Source organism: Trichosurus vulpecula, chromosome 4 (genome assembly GCF_011100635.1).
Source record: "Trichosurus vulpecula isolate mTriVul1 chromosome 4, mTriVul1.pri, whole genome shotgun sequence".
Classification (NCBI taxonomy): domain Eukaryota; kingdom Metazoa; phylum Chordata; class Mammalia; order Diprotodontia; family Phalangeridae; genus Trichosurus; species Trichosurus vulpecula.
In genome coordinates, this window is record NC_050576.1 from 179446309 (window position 1) to 179467302 (window position 20994).

The window sequence follows — 20994 nt, forward strand, 5'->3', positions numbered from 1 at the left end:
AAGCCACAGAGGTTGAACCTCACCCACAGTCACTTAAGCCCCCCTGACTCCAAATCCGGCGCTTTCATACGCCACACTGCCCTTCCTCTCTTAGAAGGTAAAATGGCATTGCCCTATACTTCCATTGCCCAAGGCCACATACTATCTTCTTGCCTCAATAGCCTGCTAACTCATCTCCCAACTTCCAGTCTCTCCCTTTTCGGGTCTGACCAGGTATTGGGTCTTTCTGCCTACTTCAAGAATCTGTCTTTGCATGGGCAAGAGCACTCATTCCCTGATGTGAATCACACACACCCCTTCACTTTATTACTCGTCTACGAATTACTGCAGTTGATAAGTCCATCACTCTTGTGGCCAAATTTTTGACAACGAACCACTCTAAAAGAGAGCTGTTGGTCCTCATACAAAAGATATACATGACTGGGTTTTTTTTTTGTTTTGGGTTATTTTTTTTTTGGAGGGGTGGGCAGGGAGATGATCTTCCTATTACAGTATTGTTATTTCACCATATGGGAAGAACAAACTTAAAATCCAGTTAAGACAGGGGTCTCTTCATCCACAGGATGGTCCTTGATATGTAATCTCAAGTCAAACAGTAATGAAAATCAGTCTGACGCTCAGTGGCTCGTAGACTATTTGTTGGGAAGATTAAATATGGTCTATGAAAGACCTGAATTTCTGAGTGCTTTTACATGTCTCGTGACAAAACACGGATGTACAGTTATCCCTTCCACATTGCAGGAGGTAAGAGCATTCCCACAATCTAGAAAATGCACATAAAACAATTTTGACCCTCCCTTCATATGAGAGAAGTCTGAATTTTTTTCTTTTTCTTTTATGGGCCGTTTACAATACCTTATTATAAAACTTCGATTGATATTATACAATACCATACATATATTTTATGCATTTCTGAGTTTCTAAACTTTTTCTGTGTTGTCTGCAGCTTCTGAAAAACTCCCAAAAAATTCTAATTTAATTTCTTATATATCAAAACCTCGATGGGAAAAGTCTCGACATGGAAGAGATAACTGTAATTGCTATCTCACACTGTAAGACTGTCACCCCCAAACTGGGAGAAGTACATGCTATTTCAGCTGCATTTGATTTCAAAGGTCCATAGATTTAAAGCTGGAAAATATGGAGTCCAACCTCCCCATTTTACAGATGAGGAAAGCAAGGCTTAGGGAGGTTAAATAACCTGTCCAGGGTCATAGGGCTGGGCATGTTTTAACCTCAGGTCTTTCTAACTCCAAGTTCAGTACTCTATCCTGTATAGCACCCAGGTCCTCACAAGGTCTCGGATCTTACTCCTTTGTAGGTTTGAAGACCCCAACAATGATCCGATCCCAGACTCTAGAAAGCAAGTCTGCAGATATCATAGATCAAGGTCTTTTCAGCAGTCAAAGCATTCAAATTAAAGCCATACTTCGGCAGTGCCTACAAACTGTACCACTCTCCCATTAATCCTCTTGCCATCAGTCAGAAAGCAGAGTAATATAAGAAAGCATGGAGGAATTGAATCCATGAAGGAGGAATGAGACTGTCTTTGAAGAGGGACCGGGGGTGGTAGATAGCACACTCAATTTGAAATCCAAAAGATCTGGATTCAAATCCCTCCATGGACAGTCACTAGCTGTGGAAACCATAGCTAAGATGCCAACTCTATCTTCTGTAAAATGAGGGGGTTGGATTTGATAGCCTCTAACATTTCTTCCAACTATGATGTTTCAAAGACTACAATGTTTGTTGTGGACTAAGGACTCATTACCAAAACAAGAAAAGGATAAAATTCCTTGTGAGGAAGCTAGGTGGTACAGTGGGTAGAGTGCTAGGGCTGGAAGCAGGAAGAGCTGAATTCAAATCCAGTCTCAGAAACTTACTAGCCCTTGTGATTCTGGGCAAGTCACTTAAGCACTGGCTGCCTCAGTTTCCTCACCTGTAAAATAGGGATAATAATCATAATAGCAACTACCTCCCAGGATTGTTGTGAGGATCAAATGAGATAATATATGTAAGGTGGTTAGCACAGTGCCTGGCACAGAGTAGGTGCTAAATGCTTGTGCATACTCCCACTTTGAAAGATGTGTGATTAGACCAGGGAGGCAGCCTAACCACTACTCTCACAAATCACAAACCATCCAGTCCCTTTTAATCCTGTGCTATTTCTATAAAGTGCAGGGGGTATTTAACTCTCCTTTCTGCATTTTCTGTAAAAATTAGAGTCCTTTCAATGCCCTTGGTTTCCAGAGATTGAAAATTATTGATAAACAGAAAATTGTTGGTAAACAACGTTTCCAAGCTGATACTCCAGGGTTTTAGTGAGGACAACACAGAACAAAAGCAAAAAAGTGGTTGGTGACCATCTCAGGAATGATGGTCTAAGCTTGGTCTAAGCACAAGGTGGTAGGAGAAAATCCCATCAGCAGCCAAGCAGCTCTGCAACCAACTGCACAGTCCAATGCTGCCCTCTAGCGACCTAACAGGGAAATAACATGACAAGTCTCCTTGGTATATAAATTTATCAGTATTTTGATCATTGAATATAGTACAGAAAGGAAGAAGGGAAAGGAGGGGAAGGGTCAGGGACAGACACACAAGTGAAAAGTGCACTACTATTGGGTGCTTGTGTTTTCCTAATGCTAAATGTCTCTCTTGAAGGAAGCACAGCGCTTTGTGTACAACGGTAGCATTTAAAATTATTCATTCATTCCTCCTTGAAATGATTAGAAAAACTGAGCATTCCAAATGGATCCAAAAAGGTGGCTTTATCATGTGGTATGAGGGAGGGATAACCTAATCAGTCTGTCTAATCGTGTGTTGATAGCCATTGGCCAGGACTGTGTTCAGGTTATGGGACCTGAACATTTTAGGAAGAACTTTTAAAAAGCTGGAGAGCATCCAAAGTGGGTGACCAGTAAGGGCCTCATGATCATGCCACACGAGGCTAGGTTAAAGGGACTGGGGATATTTAACCTGGAAATTAGGGGAGATGTGATTGATATCTGTTGTCCAACATCTGCATGTGAAAGAGGGAGACTTCCTCATCTTAGCTGGCTCCAGGTGAAAAACCACAGCACATAAGCTTGATTTGAGTAAAAATATAAAAAGTTATCCTAGAATATGGGCTTTGTCAGGAAGTAGCAGGCATCCCCTCCCCCATCCCCCCAAACCTCCCCATCCATCCCCAAGGCCTTTAAACTAAGGGTAGATGATCACTTCTCAGAATTGCTGTAGAGTGGATTCTTTTTCAGGCATGAGTTAAGAGTACATGGCCACTGAGGTCTCCTTCAACTCAAGATTCTGTAATTAAAGACTTATAGGGAAGCAAGCTTCCCTGTATCTATGGAAAAGATACAAATAAATCACACAGGATGGTGTTCATAAAATTTAAGAATTTTACAAACCTGCATCAGCCTCTTCAGGCCACAGTTGTAGCAAATGAGGCAGAGAATAGTGACTATCTAAGGTCACACAGCCAGTAAACATTAGAGCCAGAATTTCAATTCGCTAACTTGAAGCCCATCACTTATTTCAAGAAAAGGCATGGATAGGCTAGAATCTGCATAACGAGGGAAAGCCACAGACTGATCTACTGAAGTATCAAATGGGCAAACAAAATGACTGAAATATCACATTATCTTAGTATAACTATCATTTATTTAACAAGAGCTAGCATTTATATAATGCTTTAAGGTTTGCAAAATGCTTTAAATGTTACCTTAATTGAGACTCACAACTCTATGAAGTAGATGCTATTATCATCAGCGTCATTTTATAGCTGAGAAAACTGAGGCTGGGCGTTTAAGAGACTTGCCCAGGATCATACAGTAAGAGTCTGAGTCAGCATTTGACTCAGTTATTCCTGACTCCAAGTATCGACTACACCATCTAACAAATAATTTTGGCTTAAGTATTCAAAATCTACTAGCAACTGAGTGCTTATTTTGTGGATACGAAGATGAAAAACACCGCCATTCTTGTCCTCGCCTTCAAAGACCTTACAATCTAACACAGGAGTTGAGATACATATACAAATAAATAGAATAAAAAGGAATGCAACAGAAGCAAAGGAGAAAACCACAGAGCGTAAGAGGGCAAGGGCAATTCAAGACAAGTAGAGGTTGCTTTCACTTGCTGAGGGAGAAAATCAGAGGTTTCATGGGAGAAAGAGCTGATTCGTCACAAGAAAGGATTTCCACAAAGAGACTGGGGGTAAAAAGGAGCATATATTCAAGGCATGGGTGGAGAACTTGTACAAACTTTTAGAGAGGGGAAGAAAAGGTATCATATTTCCCCATGTATAAGACCCATTGTTTTCCAAAAAATTGGTGGTCTAAAAACTGGGTGCATCTTATACAACAATTGTAGATGTCACTTCCATTTCCTGCTTTTTCGCACGTTTTTGCGTTCATTGTTGTAGATCTTTTTTTACTTGGATTTCCTGCTTTCTCGCACTTGTTTTGGCCCTCATTGTTTCACATTTGTTGCCGGTATAGTAGGTTAGATTTTGCCATTCTGCCCAGAAATGTCTCAGAAAGATTTTTGCAGAGTGCTGAATTCAAGTTAAAAGTGATCCAGTTTGCAAAAGTGAATGAAGATCGTGGTGCTGTAAGTTTGGTCCTCCTCCAAATGAGAAAACAATCCGAGACTGGCTAAGGGAAGAAGAAACCCTACTGAAAATGCCAGGGCAGAAGGCTATGAGGCAAGTCAGCAAAATGGCCTGATTTAGAGAAGGAATTGAAGATACTGATTGAAAAGCAAAAGGCAATTGGAATTCCTGTGTCCCCAAAGATGGTTCAGCATGAGGCAAGGATTGCTGATGAAAAAGAAGTTACTGATTTCAGAGGACACAATTGATGCTTCAGGTTCATGAAACGGAATGGACTAAGCATGCATACATGCATCAGACTTACCCAAAAGACGCCTGAAAGCTATGAGCAGATGAATAAATCTTGAGTTCAATAACTATGTAATACATTTTTTTTCAAATTTCAGGCCCCAAAATTAAAGTGAGCCTTATACATGGGGAAATATGATTTATATTCAAGGCATGGGTAGAGAACTTGTACAAACATTGAGAGGGGGAGAAAAAGTAGGGCATGGGGAGATAACCTGTGCAAATGTTTAGAGGGAAGAAAGGACAAGGAAAGATAAGAAAACATCTAGTCATCAAATCTGGCTGGAAAGCAAACTGTATGAAAGGAAATCATGTTAAGTAAGGTTGGAAATTAAAGTCCGAGGCAGACTGTGAAGAACAAGTTGATGTCTTATCCAATGGCCAGTAGAGTGGGGAAGAAACTGAAAGTTTTTGAGTAGGGAAGTGCCATGGTCAGATGAGATGAGACCAGAGGCGGTGAAACCACCATGGAGGCTACTACTGCATAAGCCCAGGTGAGAGGTAATGAATGGCCCGACCTACTGGGAGTGGTGGTGAATATAAATCATGCCAGAAATACCAGAAAATGATACCAGGTAGAATCGGTAGGACTTGACATTAAAATCTGTATGGAGGAGGCAGAAGTGGAAGAGGGGAATTGTGAAACTTGAAAAGGCAAAGACTCAAATATAATTTTCATTCCATGCCTAGGTATCATCAACATAATTAGGGAAATCAGAAGGGATTGTTTCAGGGGAAAGAAGAGATGATGAGTTTAGTTGTGGGTATGCTGAATTTGAGATATTTATGAGACATCTAGACAGAGAAACCTAACAAGCAACTGAAGATTTAAGCCTGGAGCCAAGAGAGAAACTAAGTACAGGACCTTAGGGTTATACAGAGGTGATTACTGAAACTAAAGAACTGACGGACAAGACTGCCAAGGCAGAGCCAGCAGAAAGGAACAGTATCACAGAAGCCAAGAGGCCAAAGTATCCCAGGAGAGGTCGGATGGCCAAAAAGGCAAGATGGATGACAACTGGGAAAAGGACACTGGATTTGGTAATTAAAGGGTCAGCAAGTGCAGTTTCAACAGCATGTTGTGATGGGAGACATCACAAAGAGAAGAGGCTACCAACGTGAGAAAGTATCTGAGCATGAGGATTTTTAATATAGAAAGCCCTGATATAATTATAAGCAGAAGAAAAAGGGCTAACAGAGAGGGAGAAATTGAAGGTGAAAAGATAACAGAAAATGATACATGGAGCAAGATTCCTAAGGAAATGGGAGGAAGATGATGAAGGGAAGAGGGCTACCTCATCCTATAAGATTGAAGTAAAAGATGATAGGATGGAAAAGGACAGAACCTTAAAGGTACAGTGTATGGGAGATGAGGAGCTCATGATGGATGGCCTCAATGAGATCAGTAAAATCAGAGGTGAGGTCATCTGAGAAAAAGGGGATTGGAGCAGGGGTCTTGAGGAAAGGCAACCATTCAAAAAGAAAGGAAAATATGAGGCAGGGTTAACTGTGCGGTGAGACTTTTGCTTATATTATTCCTGAATACAACCTGAAAACATGCCATTCTCTCACATTCGGAGATTTAAAATGCATACATTAAAAATAGTAAGGGGAGAACCACCCATTTGCAGACTAAGTCTTTGTGATTATTAAGACAATACTTGTTAACTTAAATAAGCACAGCTGTTTTATTAATTTATCTTTCTTTTATTAACATATATTTAGAAAACAGTAAAAAAAAAAAGTTATCAGCAAGAACTTCTTTTGTGCTTTAACTGGATCTGAGGAAAAAAAACAAGAGATGACATTGAATTAATTTATGTTGGTGATCAGTAAACAAAATATGCAGTGTAGCACAGGCAGGATAGACATCAATTCATATCTTCCGCCAGAAAACATTTTTCTAATGAAACCCACCTGGTCAATACTCCTTTATTCTGAGCCCTCCCAGAATTAAAGAAACCCTGTCATCCCCAAACACAGTCATCAAGTGTCCCAGCAGAGCTGCTCCTGTGCTTTGCCCCCTGGCATCTCAGTGGGGCTTCCAGTCATGACCTGGAAGAGCAGCCACCCCCAGTGCCTGAAAAGAAAGCTACCTCGAAAGCTTCCTCTTTCTTCAGCTCAGTTCAGGTGGCAGGCAGCTCCCTCTAGAACCTTTCCCTGATCCTTCCAGATCAAAGTGTTTAGTCTTCACACTTTCCTAGACTACTATGACTCAGTCCCGCCCCAACCCCAACACGCACACGCGCACACCACACACTACCTTGGTGCATGTCATATCACACCTAGTAGATTACAAGCTCCTTGATGAAAGTAACTATTACTGTCCAGACTAAACGTTTAAGAAATGTCTACTGAATTGAATCAAATGATGAGCTTTCCTCCCTGTTGTCACTTCAAATGTCAGCTGTGGGGACCAATATACTGCCCTTCCCTGAATGGGCTGTTATTTCTAAAGAGGAAACACGGAGGCACTAATAACCTGTGGGCAGCCAAAGCTGCTCAACACAGAAAGGTTGAGAACCCCAATGTCCTCCAATTTTTACTCTATTTACATTTACTTATTTCTTCTGAACCCTATGCCCAATTACTGATAGCCAGAATTTGAACCCAAGTCCCGTGCCTTCAATCCAGGACTATGTCTGTCCAGGACAACATGCTGAATCTTAGCAGCCTAGACACAGAGCAGGAGGGACCTCGGAGGTCATGCAGTCATTGTACGGATGAGGACACTAAGGCCCAGGAATGTAAACCAACTTGCATATGCAGCTTACATCACAGAGTAAGAAGAGCTCATAGACATTATCTAATCCACTACTCTTACTTCACAGATGAGGAATTCGAAGCTTAGAGAAATAAGATTATCTGCCCAAAGTCTCAAACTCAGGTTTCCCATTCCCCGACACTGCCTCTCCTGACAAGTGGTACCCACTTGTGTGTGAATACGTCTGGTGACAAGAACCTGATATGTCCACCCATCACTCTGCACTCTGGAGTTACAGAGGTGTACCCTCTTCCTCAACAACCTGAAGACAACACCCAGTCTTCTGAGCTAAACGTCCCTGGTTCCTTCAACTATTCCTCATATGACAAGGTTTCCATTCTCCACAACAGCTAGCTGGGTGGCACAGAAAAGAATGCCTGGCCTAGAGTCAGCAAGACTAGAGTTCAAATGTGGCCTTAGACACTTACTAGCTGTGTGACCCTGGTAAAGTCGCTTAACCTTGGTTTCCTCCTGTATAAAAATGTGGATAACAACAGCACCCGCCTCCCAGGGTTGTTGTGAGGATCAAATGAGATACTCACTGTAAAGTGCCTAGCACAGAGCCTGGCACCTAGTAGTTGCTATGTCAATGTTAGCTATTACCATAATTAAAATTATTATTGTATTAACATCCTCGTACAATATCATGCCAACAACCGAAATCAATACTGTTAAGTAATCCAATCAGAAGGGCATAACAAGATTCCTCCCCATGGCGACAGTTTATAAATAATTTATGATGAACTTTCCACACAAGCCTGTGAGCCAGAGAGTACAAACACTATCACTCCATTTTACAAAGGAGAAAACGGATGTTCAGGGAGAGTAAAGCTAGTAAATGCCCAGACTGGATTTTTCTACACCACCAGGCTTTGATAATCTGCAGGTGACTTCCAATGGATTGTTCCAAGGTTATCTTGAGCAAAGTAGACCCACCCCTTCCTTCTCTACTTCCTATACCTTCAAAATAAGGAGCTCCTCCCAAATGTAGATGAAACGCACCCCACACGTTCACATCCCTACAAAGAATACAAATCCCTTTGCCCATCAATGGCAATGAGCATAACCTTAGGCCCGGGGGAGTTAACAAAAAGGCTTCTTACCTGCAACAACAACCCTCCTCAGAAGTCTGAATAATGGTGCAACCTGCAAAACATAAGAGTAAGATGTAGCCATTTCACAAAGTATTACGATCCATGTGTCAATCAGAACTCAGAAACTTTCTATGGCACTTGAAGTGGATCCATTCTTCTTCCAGAGATGGACATTAAGCAAAAATGTTGCATATATACTATCTGGTGACTTAAGCCACTTAGAACCTAGTCCAGATACCCACAGGTGGGGGGCAAACTAGAACATAAAAAAGGAAAAGTGTTTGCTATGTGACAATAATGCTGTAGAGAAATTCAATTCAAAGCAATTCAAAACATTTGCTGAACAGATCTTTAGTAAAGAAGGTTTTGTAGCCCATATTTCAGATCAATGGCAGTTTCAGTTTCCACAGAGAAAGGTTACAGAGATTTTATCACATACACAGAAACTATGGAAAAAACAAAATGCTTAAATATAAACTAGGATCAACATCTTATAGATTCAGAGTATAAGTAGAGGCTAGGGAAAATGTTCAGAAGGCAATAAATCAAAACAGAACCTTCACTGATGAGATGGCATTGTCTTCTAACCAAGATATTTTTTCAAATAATAAGTGTTCTTTTTTAATTAACCTGTCCCTCCCACTACCACCACCACCACCACCTACCGCTAAGCAAATTTCTTAAACTCTCTCCCACAAATCCATCAATTCAAAGCTAACACAGCTCAGCAAAGCAAATGCACACAACAAACATGTTCACAAGTGTATGTGTCCTCCTTCACTGTTTTGGATTCATGCTTGATCACAGTTCTGAAGCTGTTTTTATTTTTATAAATTTAAAGCACTTTAAAATTAATCTGTTCCCCCTACTACACCAAGCAAAAAACTTTTTTCTCAAAACTGAAAACAAATTTTCATTACATACACCTGGCAGTCCAGCAAAACAGATTCCCACATTAGCCATATACAAAAAAGTATCTATCTCTTTCTGGATCTTAAAACCAACACCTCTCTCTCAGGAAATAAGGGGCATTTCAACCTCATCCTTCACCACTGTGTTAACTGGAGATCTACACTTCTTCAAAGTTGTTTTTCTCTACATTATCACTGCATAAACTGTGGTCTGCTCATTTTGCATCTGTTCATAAAGACCTTCATCATTTCTTAAGGCACAATGATATTCTATTACAGTCATATACTACAATTTGTTTAGCCATTCACCAATAGGTGGATGCCCCCTTAGTTTCCAGTTTCAGAGCTACTATGAAAAGAGCTGCTATATATTTTGTACATATAAATCTTTTTTTTTCTTTCTTTGATTTCTTTGGTTCATAAGCCCAGTATTGTTATATATGTAGATTTATCTTACATGCTACAAAAGTGCTGAAATTAGGGTTCTCCTAATCATCAATTAAAAAAATGATAAACTTATTTTCTCTTTGACTATTGATTGTTTCCTCAATTTCTTTTTCTGTGATAGCTAGGCATTTCCAGCACTGTTTCTGGCACTGTTAAAATAGTAGTGGTGATAAAGGGCATCATCCTTGCTTTATCTCCGATCTTACGAAAAGCCTATAATTTTTCTCTATTACATATAAAGTTTGCTCTAGAATTTAGATAAATACTACTTACTGTATTAGGGAAAGGTCCATTAACTCCTATGATTTCTAATTTTTAACAGCAATGAGTGCTAGATTTTGTCAAAAAAGTCTTTTCAGTATCCACTGATATAATTTCATTTTTTTAATTACTTATATGTCAGTAACACGGCTCATGACATATATAATCTTCCTTATGTTGAATCAACGTTGATTCCCGGTATAAATCCAACCTAATCACAGTGTATAAACTAATATGTTGTTTTAGCCTACTTGCTAATATTTTATTTAAAATGTTCACATCAATATTCATTAGGGCTATTAGTCTGTAGTTTTTTTTCTTTGTTTTGTCTCTCCCGACAACATATTTTTAAAATATCTCATTTTGGAATCAAAGTTATAGGATCACTGATTTTCCTAGACTAACTTTTTGTCCCTTTGGAATTACAACAATAAGCCACATTATAATCTCCTATATTCTCTTTATAGAGATGGAACACCTCCAAACCTTCTTAAAGTCTTCCTTTTCCTAACTTCCAGAGTTGCAGATTATCTGAAAAGATTCATTCTATAATTGACTCATCAATAAGCTTTTATTAAGTTCTTACTATGTGCTAGGGGAAGGAAGGAAGGAAGGAAGGGTTCTTGCTTTCATGTAGCTTACACTGGGGGAAAATATGCACACATATAAGTTGAATACAAAAGATAAAAATGTTGATACAGGGTCATTTGGAGTGGAAGGGGAGATAACAGCAGAGTAAATCAGAAAGGCTTCATGTAAGAGATGGTATGTGAGCTAAACTCTGAAAGAAACCAGAGATTCTACAAGGTGAAGTGAGGAGGAAACACCATTCAAAATATAGAGATGGGCAAGGAATGCCACATGTGAATAACAGTACATAGGCCAATTTGGCTAGAAAGTAGAGTAAATGAAAGGGAATATATAAACCTAGAAAGGCAGAGTCAAATTGTGAAGGGATTTAAATGCCAGAGAAGTATGTATTTTGTTCTTTAATGTCCAGGAATGAGAAAAGGAGGCTAAGTTCATCATAGATGTTCTGGTGAAAGCTGTTTAGTTCTCTCTGAAGAATATCTATGTCTTCTGACCTTCAGGCAATTAAACCTGGTATATTCTTGGGTTTCTAGCTAATATATGTGGGAAGCATAAAATAGACTGAGCATACAAGTTTTCATTTCCCTTGAAATTAGCCATCATTAAGGCCTTACACGTGCAGATAATCTCAGTATGTTGAATAAAACCTGATTTTTACAGAGCATTACATGTCCAGGTCAACTTAATAAAATATTTATGAAATACCCACTGTGTACAGAACACTGTGCTAAGCTCTAGATGACTCATGAAGTTTAGAGAAGACATAGTCCTTGCCCTAATGGAGCAAGACAAGGGATATGGACTCAAATAGCTACAGTACAAAATACATATGACAACTGAAAAAACAAAGTAAAGTGCTATGTGAAACTCTAAAAGAAAAGTCATTACCATGGGTTAAAGGAACAAGGGAATGTGGTACACTGGAAAAACCCTGAGACTTAGGTTCAAGTCCTTCTTTTACCACTTATCACCAACTAACTTACAAAGGAACCTAGCACTTTATTCCTTCAGGTTGTTTTGAACATGGCAGACTAGGTCAATGTCAGCCCTGGTGAATCAAAAGTACACATTCTGAGCAAAAGGTAATAAACTAGTAAATTGCAAGGACCCTCTCATGAGAGGTTTGGGGTCTATCACCCATGCTCCCTGCCTTCATGGGCTTCACAAGCACTCAAGCCAGTTTACACTTCCTTCAGCATTTTGAGTCTCTTTTATAAATGACTGACCCTTCCCTGCTGATAAAAAGCATAGTATGGAGCACAGCTGAAGTCATATGGCATAATCTGAACACAACACAACCTATCAAAGGCCAAGTATGCTAAATGGTATACTTCTCCCCCGCCTCCCCCCCACTTCCAAACGTAGTTTGCTGAGGAGGAATCTTTTAGCCTTTTTAAGTTAACACCTTACCTATACAATAAGGCTTTGCCCTTGTTGTTTCCCAGTGCAAAGTATCCACTTCTAGGAGAAAAGTCCAACGTCTGAGCGAGGGAAATCTGCTTAATTCTATTCATAGGAAAGTTTAAGAACACTGTACAGGAAGGTAAATGAACCTGCAGGAGATAATAAAATTATCTTAATAACAGCAAGAATTGAAAAATCTTTTTAATTTTAATGTTCATTTAGCCTTCCTATAGCTGTAAGTTAACTGTGATTAAACCTTACATTACATATAGTATTCCAAATGTAGCAATGTTCCTACATTAAAACTAGATTTGGGTGTTATTTGATTTATTATTTAACACAGCTAAACCAACTTTAAATTTTGAGAAAAATATAAATATGCTTAAAAATATGCTTCCAGCTCTTAATCCATAATACCAGGACATAGAGAACATAGAAGAGAGTCAACAGTATCAATGCCTTACATCATGAAACTCAATTCAAATCCAACAAGAGTTTACTGAAGGAATAATCATGTGCCAGACTCTCTGATAATGTGATGACAATGATGATGAGGGATCACCTAACAGGTCAGTTTGCTACAAGAACGTTAACAGCAAACAGAAACTTAGTATTATGGAGATAACTTATGTACATGGCAGAAATGACAACATAATTGACATGGAGTCTTTCAAAATAATCTGAGTATTTTTCTCACATCTAGCTAACTTGATTTTAAATATGTGAAGCACCCTTTCTGGCCTCCAGATTAGGGTAAGTCATGAGAACATGATGTAGCCAATAACTAAACAAATATTTATGTTTTCCCCTATTGCCACAGGAGAGTCGTAGCATATCTGAGGACAGGGCAAGGTTGAGTAACAAATGCTGTTATCCCCAGCAGCCACATCTTATTTTCTGCCATGGCCTCTTCTGTATTAGCTTCCTCTCTCCCACTCCCTCCACAATACAGATCAGAGAGACACATAAACAACTTAGCAAACTGAACACAAATTTGTGAAACAGATTTTCTTTAAAAGCAGTATTGAGTTTTATCCTTCCCCATCTATTTGACTGTACCACATTGTTGGGAAAATGACACATTGAAATCAAAATTTATTATTTTTCCATAAAGAAGGAAAACACCCTCAAAGAATTTTAAGACAGAGAATGGCAATATAAATATTGATTTAAAGAAAAAGGAAAAAAACCATTTAACTATTCACCTAAACTGAGGGTAAAGATACAACTTTACCAAAAGTTTGACCCTGACATCTGACATACCTGAGTACTAAAGTAATGTCCAACCTGGGAAGTATCTAGACTAGGACCTTTTTCCAGTTACTCAACAAACATTTATTAAGCATCTGTTATATGCCAGGGCTATGGGTAGGTGCAAAGGGTACAGTTTCACACACTGTCAAGAGATGCCAAAATATGGTAAATATGCCTTCATATTTCTTTTTTAAACCAGTATTTTCTTTTCAAATCTTTAATTTGGATTAAAAGCTATCATTAAAACTAAAAAGAAAAGGTTAAAAAAGTTACCAATCTAGCAGCTTCGTTTGCTTCACCAGAAGCTATTGCTAGAATTTCCGTGGTAGGATTGAAGGCCATAGAAGTAACGCCAGTAACCAAATTCATGATGGCTTTTATTGGCTTCGGGTTAGTTTCTCGGAGACAAGTATCTTGGTTATAGATATTTACGACACCAGAACTGGAACTATAAAACAAAAAGGAAAAAGAAAGCAAACATCGGACTCAGATCATTCAGAAGAGCACAATAAGAATTTTCACAACCTATGTGAACGCAAATGCATATAAATGGATATTGATTGTCATTCACAAAATCTTTGAGAAACTGGGAGCTAGTCACACATATTTGAACACCAATTTATAGTCTCAGAAGGTAAGTACTACTAAACTCATTAGTTCTAGAAAGCTCAACTACCCATAGATAAGACGCCAAACGAGTATTTTTTTGATGATCAAGATACTGAGAAAATGGAAGCGAAAACCCCATATTTTAACACATTCATTAATTATGAGAAAAAGGTTACTTTTGCATATTAAATAACAAAACCCAATCAGGTACTAAATTAAATCAAAAAGCATTTACATTAAGTCAAGTAGGAAATTCTTATCTTTTTTCCTGCAATTGGAGACCCCACAAAAGACTCCAAGCCTTGAATAGTATCTACCCCATCCCTTTTCCTGCTCAACATACACAGCCTCATTTAGAGAATCAACCCTTATAGAATAGCAGGTGGTGGGAATTTGCTAGCCACAAAGGTAATACTGTGGCAAATGTTTGGGTTCTATTTTGGAGATCCTTGAAGGTGTAGTTAAGTATAGTTAAGAATAAGAGACAATAGTTTAGTAGTTCTCAAAAGAAGAAATCCAAGTTATCAACAACCACATGAAGAGATTTTCCAAATTACTAATACATAGCAAGTAAATTAAAATAACTCTGAGGTTCACATAACAAGTCAACAAAGATAACAAAATATGGAAAAGAACAGTTACTAGAAGGTTTTTGAGAAGATGCACTGTTGGTAGACCAACTATTCTCAAAAGCAATTTAGAGTTATAGCCAGAAAGTCATTAACAATTCATACCATTTGATCCAGTAATATCGCTTTTAGGCACAGACTCCAAAGAAGTGAAAAAAAGAGGAAACATACAAAAATGTTTACAATAGCACTTTTGCTGAGGCAAAGAATTGAAAATAAAGTGGGTGTCAATCAAATTGGTGACGGCTGAACTAATTATGTCATAAAGTATAATGGAATATTACTGCATCATTAAAAATGACAAAAGAAACAGTTTCAGAAGCCTAGAATAACCTGTGTGAAGTAGAACACAGTGAGGTGAGTGAAACCAGGAGATCAATTTGTACGATAGCCACTACATTTTAGAAGAACACTGTTAAAGAATCCTCATCAACACAATGACCAAGAACCCACAAGACTGATAACGAAGCATGTTTCCCACCTCTTGGATGAGGTGACACACCAGAGATACAGAATGAGACGTGTATCTTCAGAAAGAGTCAGAGGCTGTTTCCAGTATTGCATCTCCAACTGCCTTTTGGCTATCTCTGACTGGATGTCTCATACTCAACATGTCCAAAACTGAACTCATTTACCTTCCCCACTTAAACTCTTTTCTCTTCCTGATTTCCCTGTTATTGGAGAAGACACCACCATCCTTCCAGTCACCCAGGCTGACAACTGAGGTGACACCTTCGACCTATCACTTTCTTTCATCCTCCATTATTCAATCTGTTGCCATGTCCTATTGGTTCTACCTTCACAATGTCTCCCATATACTTCTCCTTCTTTTCCCTTAACATTGCAAATACCCTGGTGCTGGTCCTTATCACCTCGAGCCTGAATTCTTGCAATAGCCTTCAGGTTGGCCTTCTGCAAGTCTTTCCCCACTCCAGTCCATCCCCCACTCATCTTTCAAAGTGATCTTTGAAATACAGGTATAATCATGTCACCCCTCCATCGCCTCCAGGATCAAATAGAAAATCCCGTTTAAAGCTCTTCAGAACCTAGCCCCTTCCTACTTTTCCATACACTTCAATCTCATCCACATACCCTGTGCTCCAGTGATATTGCCTCCTCCATGCCTTTGCCCTGGTTGTTCTTCTTCTACCTCCTAGATTACCTTATTTCCTTCAAGTCTTAGCTAAAATTCCATTTTCCGCAAGAAGCCTCTCTTAATCTCCCTTAATGCTATTGCCTTCCTTCTGCCTCCAATTTATACTATATATTTAATATTTGAACAGTTGTTCTCATGTTATCTCCCCAGTTAATTTGTTTCCTGGAGTGTGGTTAGGGTGAAGGGAGTTTATAGTTAATAAGGAGGAGGAGGAAGAATGTCAATTAATTTTTTTTATTTACATTAGAGCAAAAAGAAACTTGAGAAACAGAGACAAGCAAAATAATACTCAAATTATCATGTTAAATTTAGCATACTTAAGAACAATCTGTATATAACAAGAGAGTCTTAGTTTCATATACAATCCTTTTTCTGTACTTCTTTTCAATATGGATGTTTGCTGTTGTTTCTTTAGTTCCTAATTAAAAAAGAGAATTTTTTTTAAGAAGTAAAGCCCAACAATAGAGAGAACTAGCAGAAGAACCAAGATAGGAGTATTTTTTGTTTTTGCTTTTTAAATCTAGGAGAAACATGTGTATGTGTGAAAGCACAGGTTAATAAAGAGTGGAGAACATCCAGAAAAAGAACTATGGGGTCTGAATGCAGATCGAAGCATACTATTTGCTCTCCTTCTTTTGGTTTGTTTCTTCTTTCTCTGGTTCCTCCTGTTGGTTCTAATTCTTCTTTACAACATGACAAATGTGAAAATAATTTTTTTTTTTTAAAGAGTGGAGAAAAAACAAATGAAAAATGCAATGGCGGGGGGGTGGGGTGCCAAGGTGGAAAACATGGTCCTCAGGAAGCTGGAAGGGCTGGAGCAGAATAAAAGTTTAAGTGGAATAACTGGCCTTAGAGGAGAGGCATTTCTTCTGAGACTAGAGGAAAGCATGAAGGGATAGCTATAGAAAGAGTTTTGTGGACTCACGATGGAGGATGCTATCTACATCCAGACAAAGAACTACGGAATCTGAATGCAGATTGAGGCACACTTTATGCTCGCCTTTTTTTTTCCCTTTTTTTTTTCCTCTTTTGTTTTTGTTTTTGTTTTGGCGTGTTTTTTTGGTTCTGTTTCCTCTTTCTCAGGATTCATTCCATTGGTCATAATTCTTCTTCACAACTTGACTAGTGTGTTATGTGTAGAAGATATATCAGATTCCATGCCGTATTGGGGAGGGAAGGGGGGAGAAAACCTGGAACTCAAAATTATGTAGAACCAAGTGTTGTAAACTAAAAATAAAAAATCTCAAAAAAAAAAAATAAACCAGCTTTGCACTACAGAGAGCCTCAGTCCTAAAAGTAAAGTAAAAGCTGAAAGTGAATGGGAAGAAGAAAAAACTGAGTCTTTGAGAAAGAAACAGCCAAGGTGGTGCTCCAACCAGGGAATTGATGATAATGTAATGTCAACAATAGTCCCCTTGCACTTATTCAACTCTTCATACTTGGTAAAGGGCTTTCAAATCTACCCCTTTATCCCTACAAGGTCCTGACTAAGGGAAAGTCTTTTAATACCTATCTCATACATGAGGAAGTAAGGCACAAAGATGTTAGCTGATTTGCAAGATTACAGTTTGTAAATAGCAAGACTCAGGTCGCAAAGAAGATCCGACGTCCAGTCTTTGCTCTTCCTACTAAACAACATTATCTGCCTTAATTGTAGCTTCTTTTTAAGATATTAAAAAACAGATGCCCGAGTAAATGCATCAACCCAAGCCAACTTAGGATGCTTCCAACACTGCCCCGTACAGAAAATCTTTATCCTAACTACAAAGGTACAGTGAATTCTCACACCAGCACCAATACTACAGCAAAGATCCAACATCGGAGAAGGTGTCAACCACTAAAGTATCATCCTTCATGAAGAGATAAGTTGTGAAAAACTGTTCTAAATTTGATTGGAGGTTGGAGGGAGGGGCAAATTCAGGCACTTTTTAAATGTCCTGTGGGAGTCCACTAATTAAAGGACAATCAAATTCTGGGATGACTCCATGTAACAATGCAAAGAACACAAAATGGGAAGTCAGGAAGTCTAGGCTCTAGACCAGGTTTCGTGAATAAAGTAATCCTGGGCAAATCACTCAATTGCTCTGAACCTCAGTTTTCTTATTTGCAAAATGAGGGGGTAAAACAAGATTTTTCTCTAAGGTTCCTTCTAAATGTAAAAGTAGGATTTTTATAAAACTAGATTTCTATATAATACCACCATAAAAGGAACTGCTACTTTACAATTTACAAACATCTTTCAGAACTCTTAAGATTCTATAGCTATGTCATTTGCCTAATTTTCCCACTGGTTAAGTTCTTCCTGGAATCTCCATTTTGGGAGAAAGGTCCAAGCCAGACGTCCCTCCTTCTCTCAACTTAGCCACCATGCCTCAGTGGCCTTGTGACTCCTCACCTGTAGCAGGCCCCAGACTTAGCCGCCATGCCTCTGCCTATACACCACCCAATTCCAAACCTGATTTTCAGCTTCCTTTTTGCATGCTGTCTTCCAATACCCCCAGCACTAGGCACAGTGAAGTGCTTAAATGAATGCTGACTGATGCCTAACTCCCCTTACCCAGCAAGGCAAGCAGAGCAAGTATTCTGTCATCTTCCAGATGAAGAAAGCGATGTTCCAAGAAGCACTGAGCTCCCCTAGGCTGCAAAGCTACCAAGTGGCAAAGGTAAGAGGAGAACAGAGGTCTTCGGACTCCAAATCTACTGCTATTTCCATTATACTACAATTCTTTTGTGGGGAAAAAAAAAATCTGCTTTTAATCCAGAAACAAACTATAAATTGGAAAGAGATAATAGAGAAGAAAATAATATATAGTGAAAAATACTTGGAAGTGGTAAGAAAAGCAAAATTTACATACTTTAGAAAAAGTTCCTTGTTATAAATGATGCTTCTCTCATTCCATTCTAGCCTATCAAGATCCTTTCAGAGTCTGACTCAGTCAGCCACTATGTTAAAACCCCCTCACTTGGCAAGCAGGCCATCTAAACCTTTATCCAAGAAAACATTAAAAACAGGAAACAGCACAAGGCCAACAATCCATTCCTGGGTACTCCACTAGGAAATGCCCCCTCCAGCAGCACAGTTACACAATGTTAGGGCATGGCAAAACTGTTACTTCAATCATAAAACGAAATGCAACTGTAAGGTCACCCTGCATTTTACTGGTTCAACAGCTGTTTCAGAACACTAAGGTTAAGTCAGGTGTTACGGCAACAAGAAAAAGGTAGATTTGAAATTAGGCCATCAATACAGAATTTTGAATTAATTCTATGAAGAAGAGCAAATATATTACTTAAGTAAGATATCTAGCATTATCATGAATTAATGTAAAGTGCTAAGAGGTTACAACCATTTATCTTTACTCACCCACAAGCAACATATTGTCCATTCCTAGACACAGCAATGCTTAATCCACGCAAACATCCTTCATCAGTAAATTTGTTCAGGCACTTCCTGGTATTCACATCCCAAATGTAAACTTCACCATCCACTGAACGAAGGAACAAAAGGGGAGAAGTAACAATTTTATAATCTCGAGGCAAAAAAACCCATCGGTCCTTGGAGTTACCAGGTGGACATACAGTAAGCACTACATGTGACACTGTGACAGCTACAGTTAGTTTTCACCTTAAACTAAACCTAGGTCACTGATAAGAAAGTGCTATGTTTCACACTGGATTACTAGCATCAGGTTTTTAGACAATAAATCAGGGCTTTAAATGCCAAATTTAGTAATTCTTTCAAGTTTGATAAGCACTCTTATTTTCTCTAAATTTGACCCAAACCTCCCGAAATTCCCCCTCCTGCCTCAGACCATCCTCCACACCTGGATAATGTCTGCACTTCTCTTTCACACTCAGTTCCTGCACCATATTTCCACAAGGCCTTCCCTGAAAATCCCCGTGGTTGGTGCCATCTACCAAGTCAAACTTTTCTAGAGCTTCTTGTTTGACCCCCCCCTTTTCTCCCATGTATTAAGCTTATGTATGTTACTACCTTCTGTCTCCTGTAGAATAAAAGCTCTCTGAGGGCAGGCACAGTTTTGCTTTTGTCTTTGCATGCCCAGTACCTAGCACACACAGTGAAGCACTATGCACATTCTAAAAATTTGTTGAACTGAATTAAAATGGAATATAATATAGAGCATGAGTTCACTGCTATTTTGAAATCATTGACATAAAGCAAAACAAATAAAAAACTAGGGGTCAGTAATGTACAAAAGGATAGATACCAAAAATTTCCTAAAACAGACTGAGGCTTGAGTCCCGACTCTGACACTTACAACTATGTGACAAGAGGCAAGTCATTTAACCGGAACCTCAGTTTCCTCATCTGCAAAAAAAGAAAATACCTAGCTCACAGGAGTATATGAGGAAAATACTCTGTAACTCTTAAAGCATTATATAAGTATAACAGAGGGGAAAAAAAATGTATTTTATGCCATTTGTCTGAGAAGAGACAACTGTCCAGAGATGAAGGCTTAGAGATGGAACACGCTAAGATAGGGAAGAGACATTCCTTCTGGTATTCGAAGAAGGAATAGGGAGGTGTGGGGTGGTGATCAGAGACTGTGGGGAAAAAATGAGATATTTTGGAACCTCAGGGTGTTGAAACATTGAAATGGGCTATCCAAAGTGGATTGTGCAATCTGTCACTAAAATTTATATTCTATTCATGAGCTCATGCAAAAGTGAACATATTGTCCTAAAGTTAACTGATCTCTTGTCTGATTAGGGTACTGAACCATAGATCTAAAAAGATCTCTAGCTCTCCTCTTGCTTTCTAACATATATGTTTCCCAATTCTGAGGTACCACCTCATACCTATCATGTTGGCTAATATGACAAAAAAAAGGAAAATTATGTTGGAGAAGACATGGGAAATTTGGAACACTAATGCATTGTTGGTGAAGTTGTGAACTGATCCAACCATTCTAGAGAGAAATTTGGAACTACACTCAAAGGACTATCAAACCG

At 38.8% G+C, this 20994-nt stretch overlaps 1 protein-coding gene across 2 annotated transcripts in view; it reads right to left on the minus strand.

The window, feature by feature from the left end:
• Window positions 1–6591: 6591 nt before the first annotated feature.
• The window catches only part of UTP18 (UTP18 small subunit processome component), a 36663-nt gene continuing 22260 nt past the window's right edge, over window positions 6592–20994 (minus strand). The window contains exons 10-14 of one of the 2 annotated variants that reach the window (XM_036753997.1): window positions 19385–19508; window positions 13900–14074; window positions 12379–12521; window positions 8774–8810; window positions 6592–6684 (exon numbers count right to left, since the gene is read on the minus strand). In XM_036753997.1, coding sequence (XP_036609892.1) covers window positions 8786–8810; window positions 12379–12521; window positions 13900–14074; window positions 19385–19508 — 467 coding nt within the window. In that variant the 3' untranslated portion in view covers window positions 6592–6684; window positions 8774–8785. Of the gene's footprint in view, window positions 6685–8767; window positions 8811–12378; window positions 12522–13899; window positions 14075–19384; window positions 19509–20994 lie in introns of both variants that reach the window. The other variant, XM_036753998.1, reaches the window with a different exon arrangement.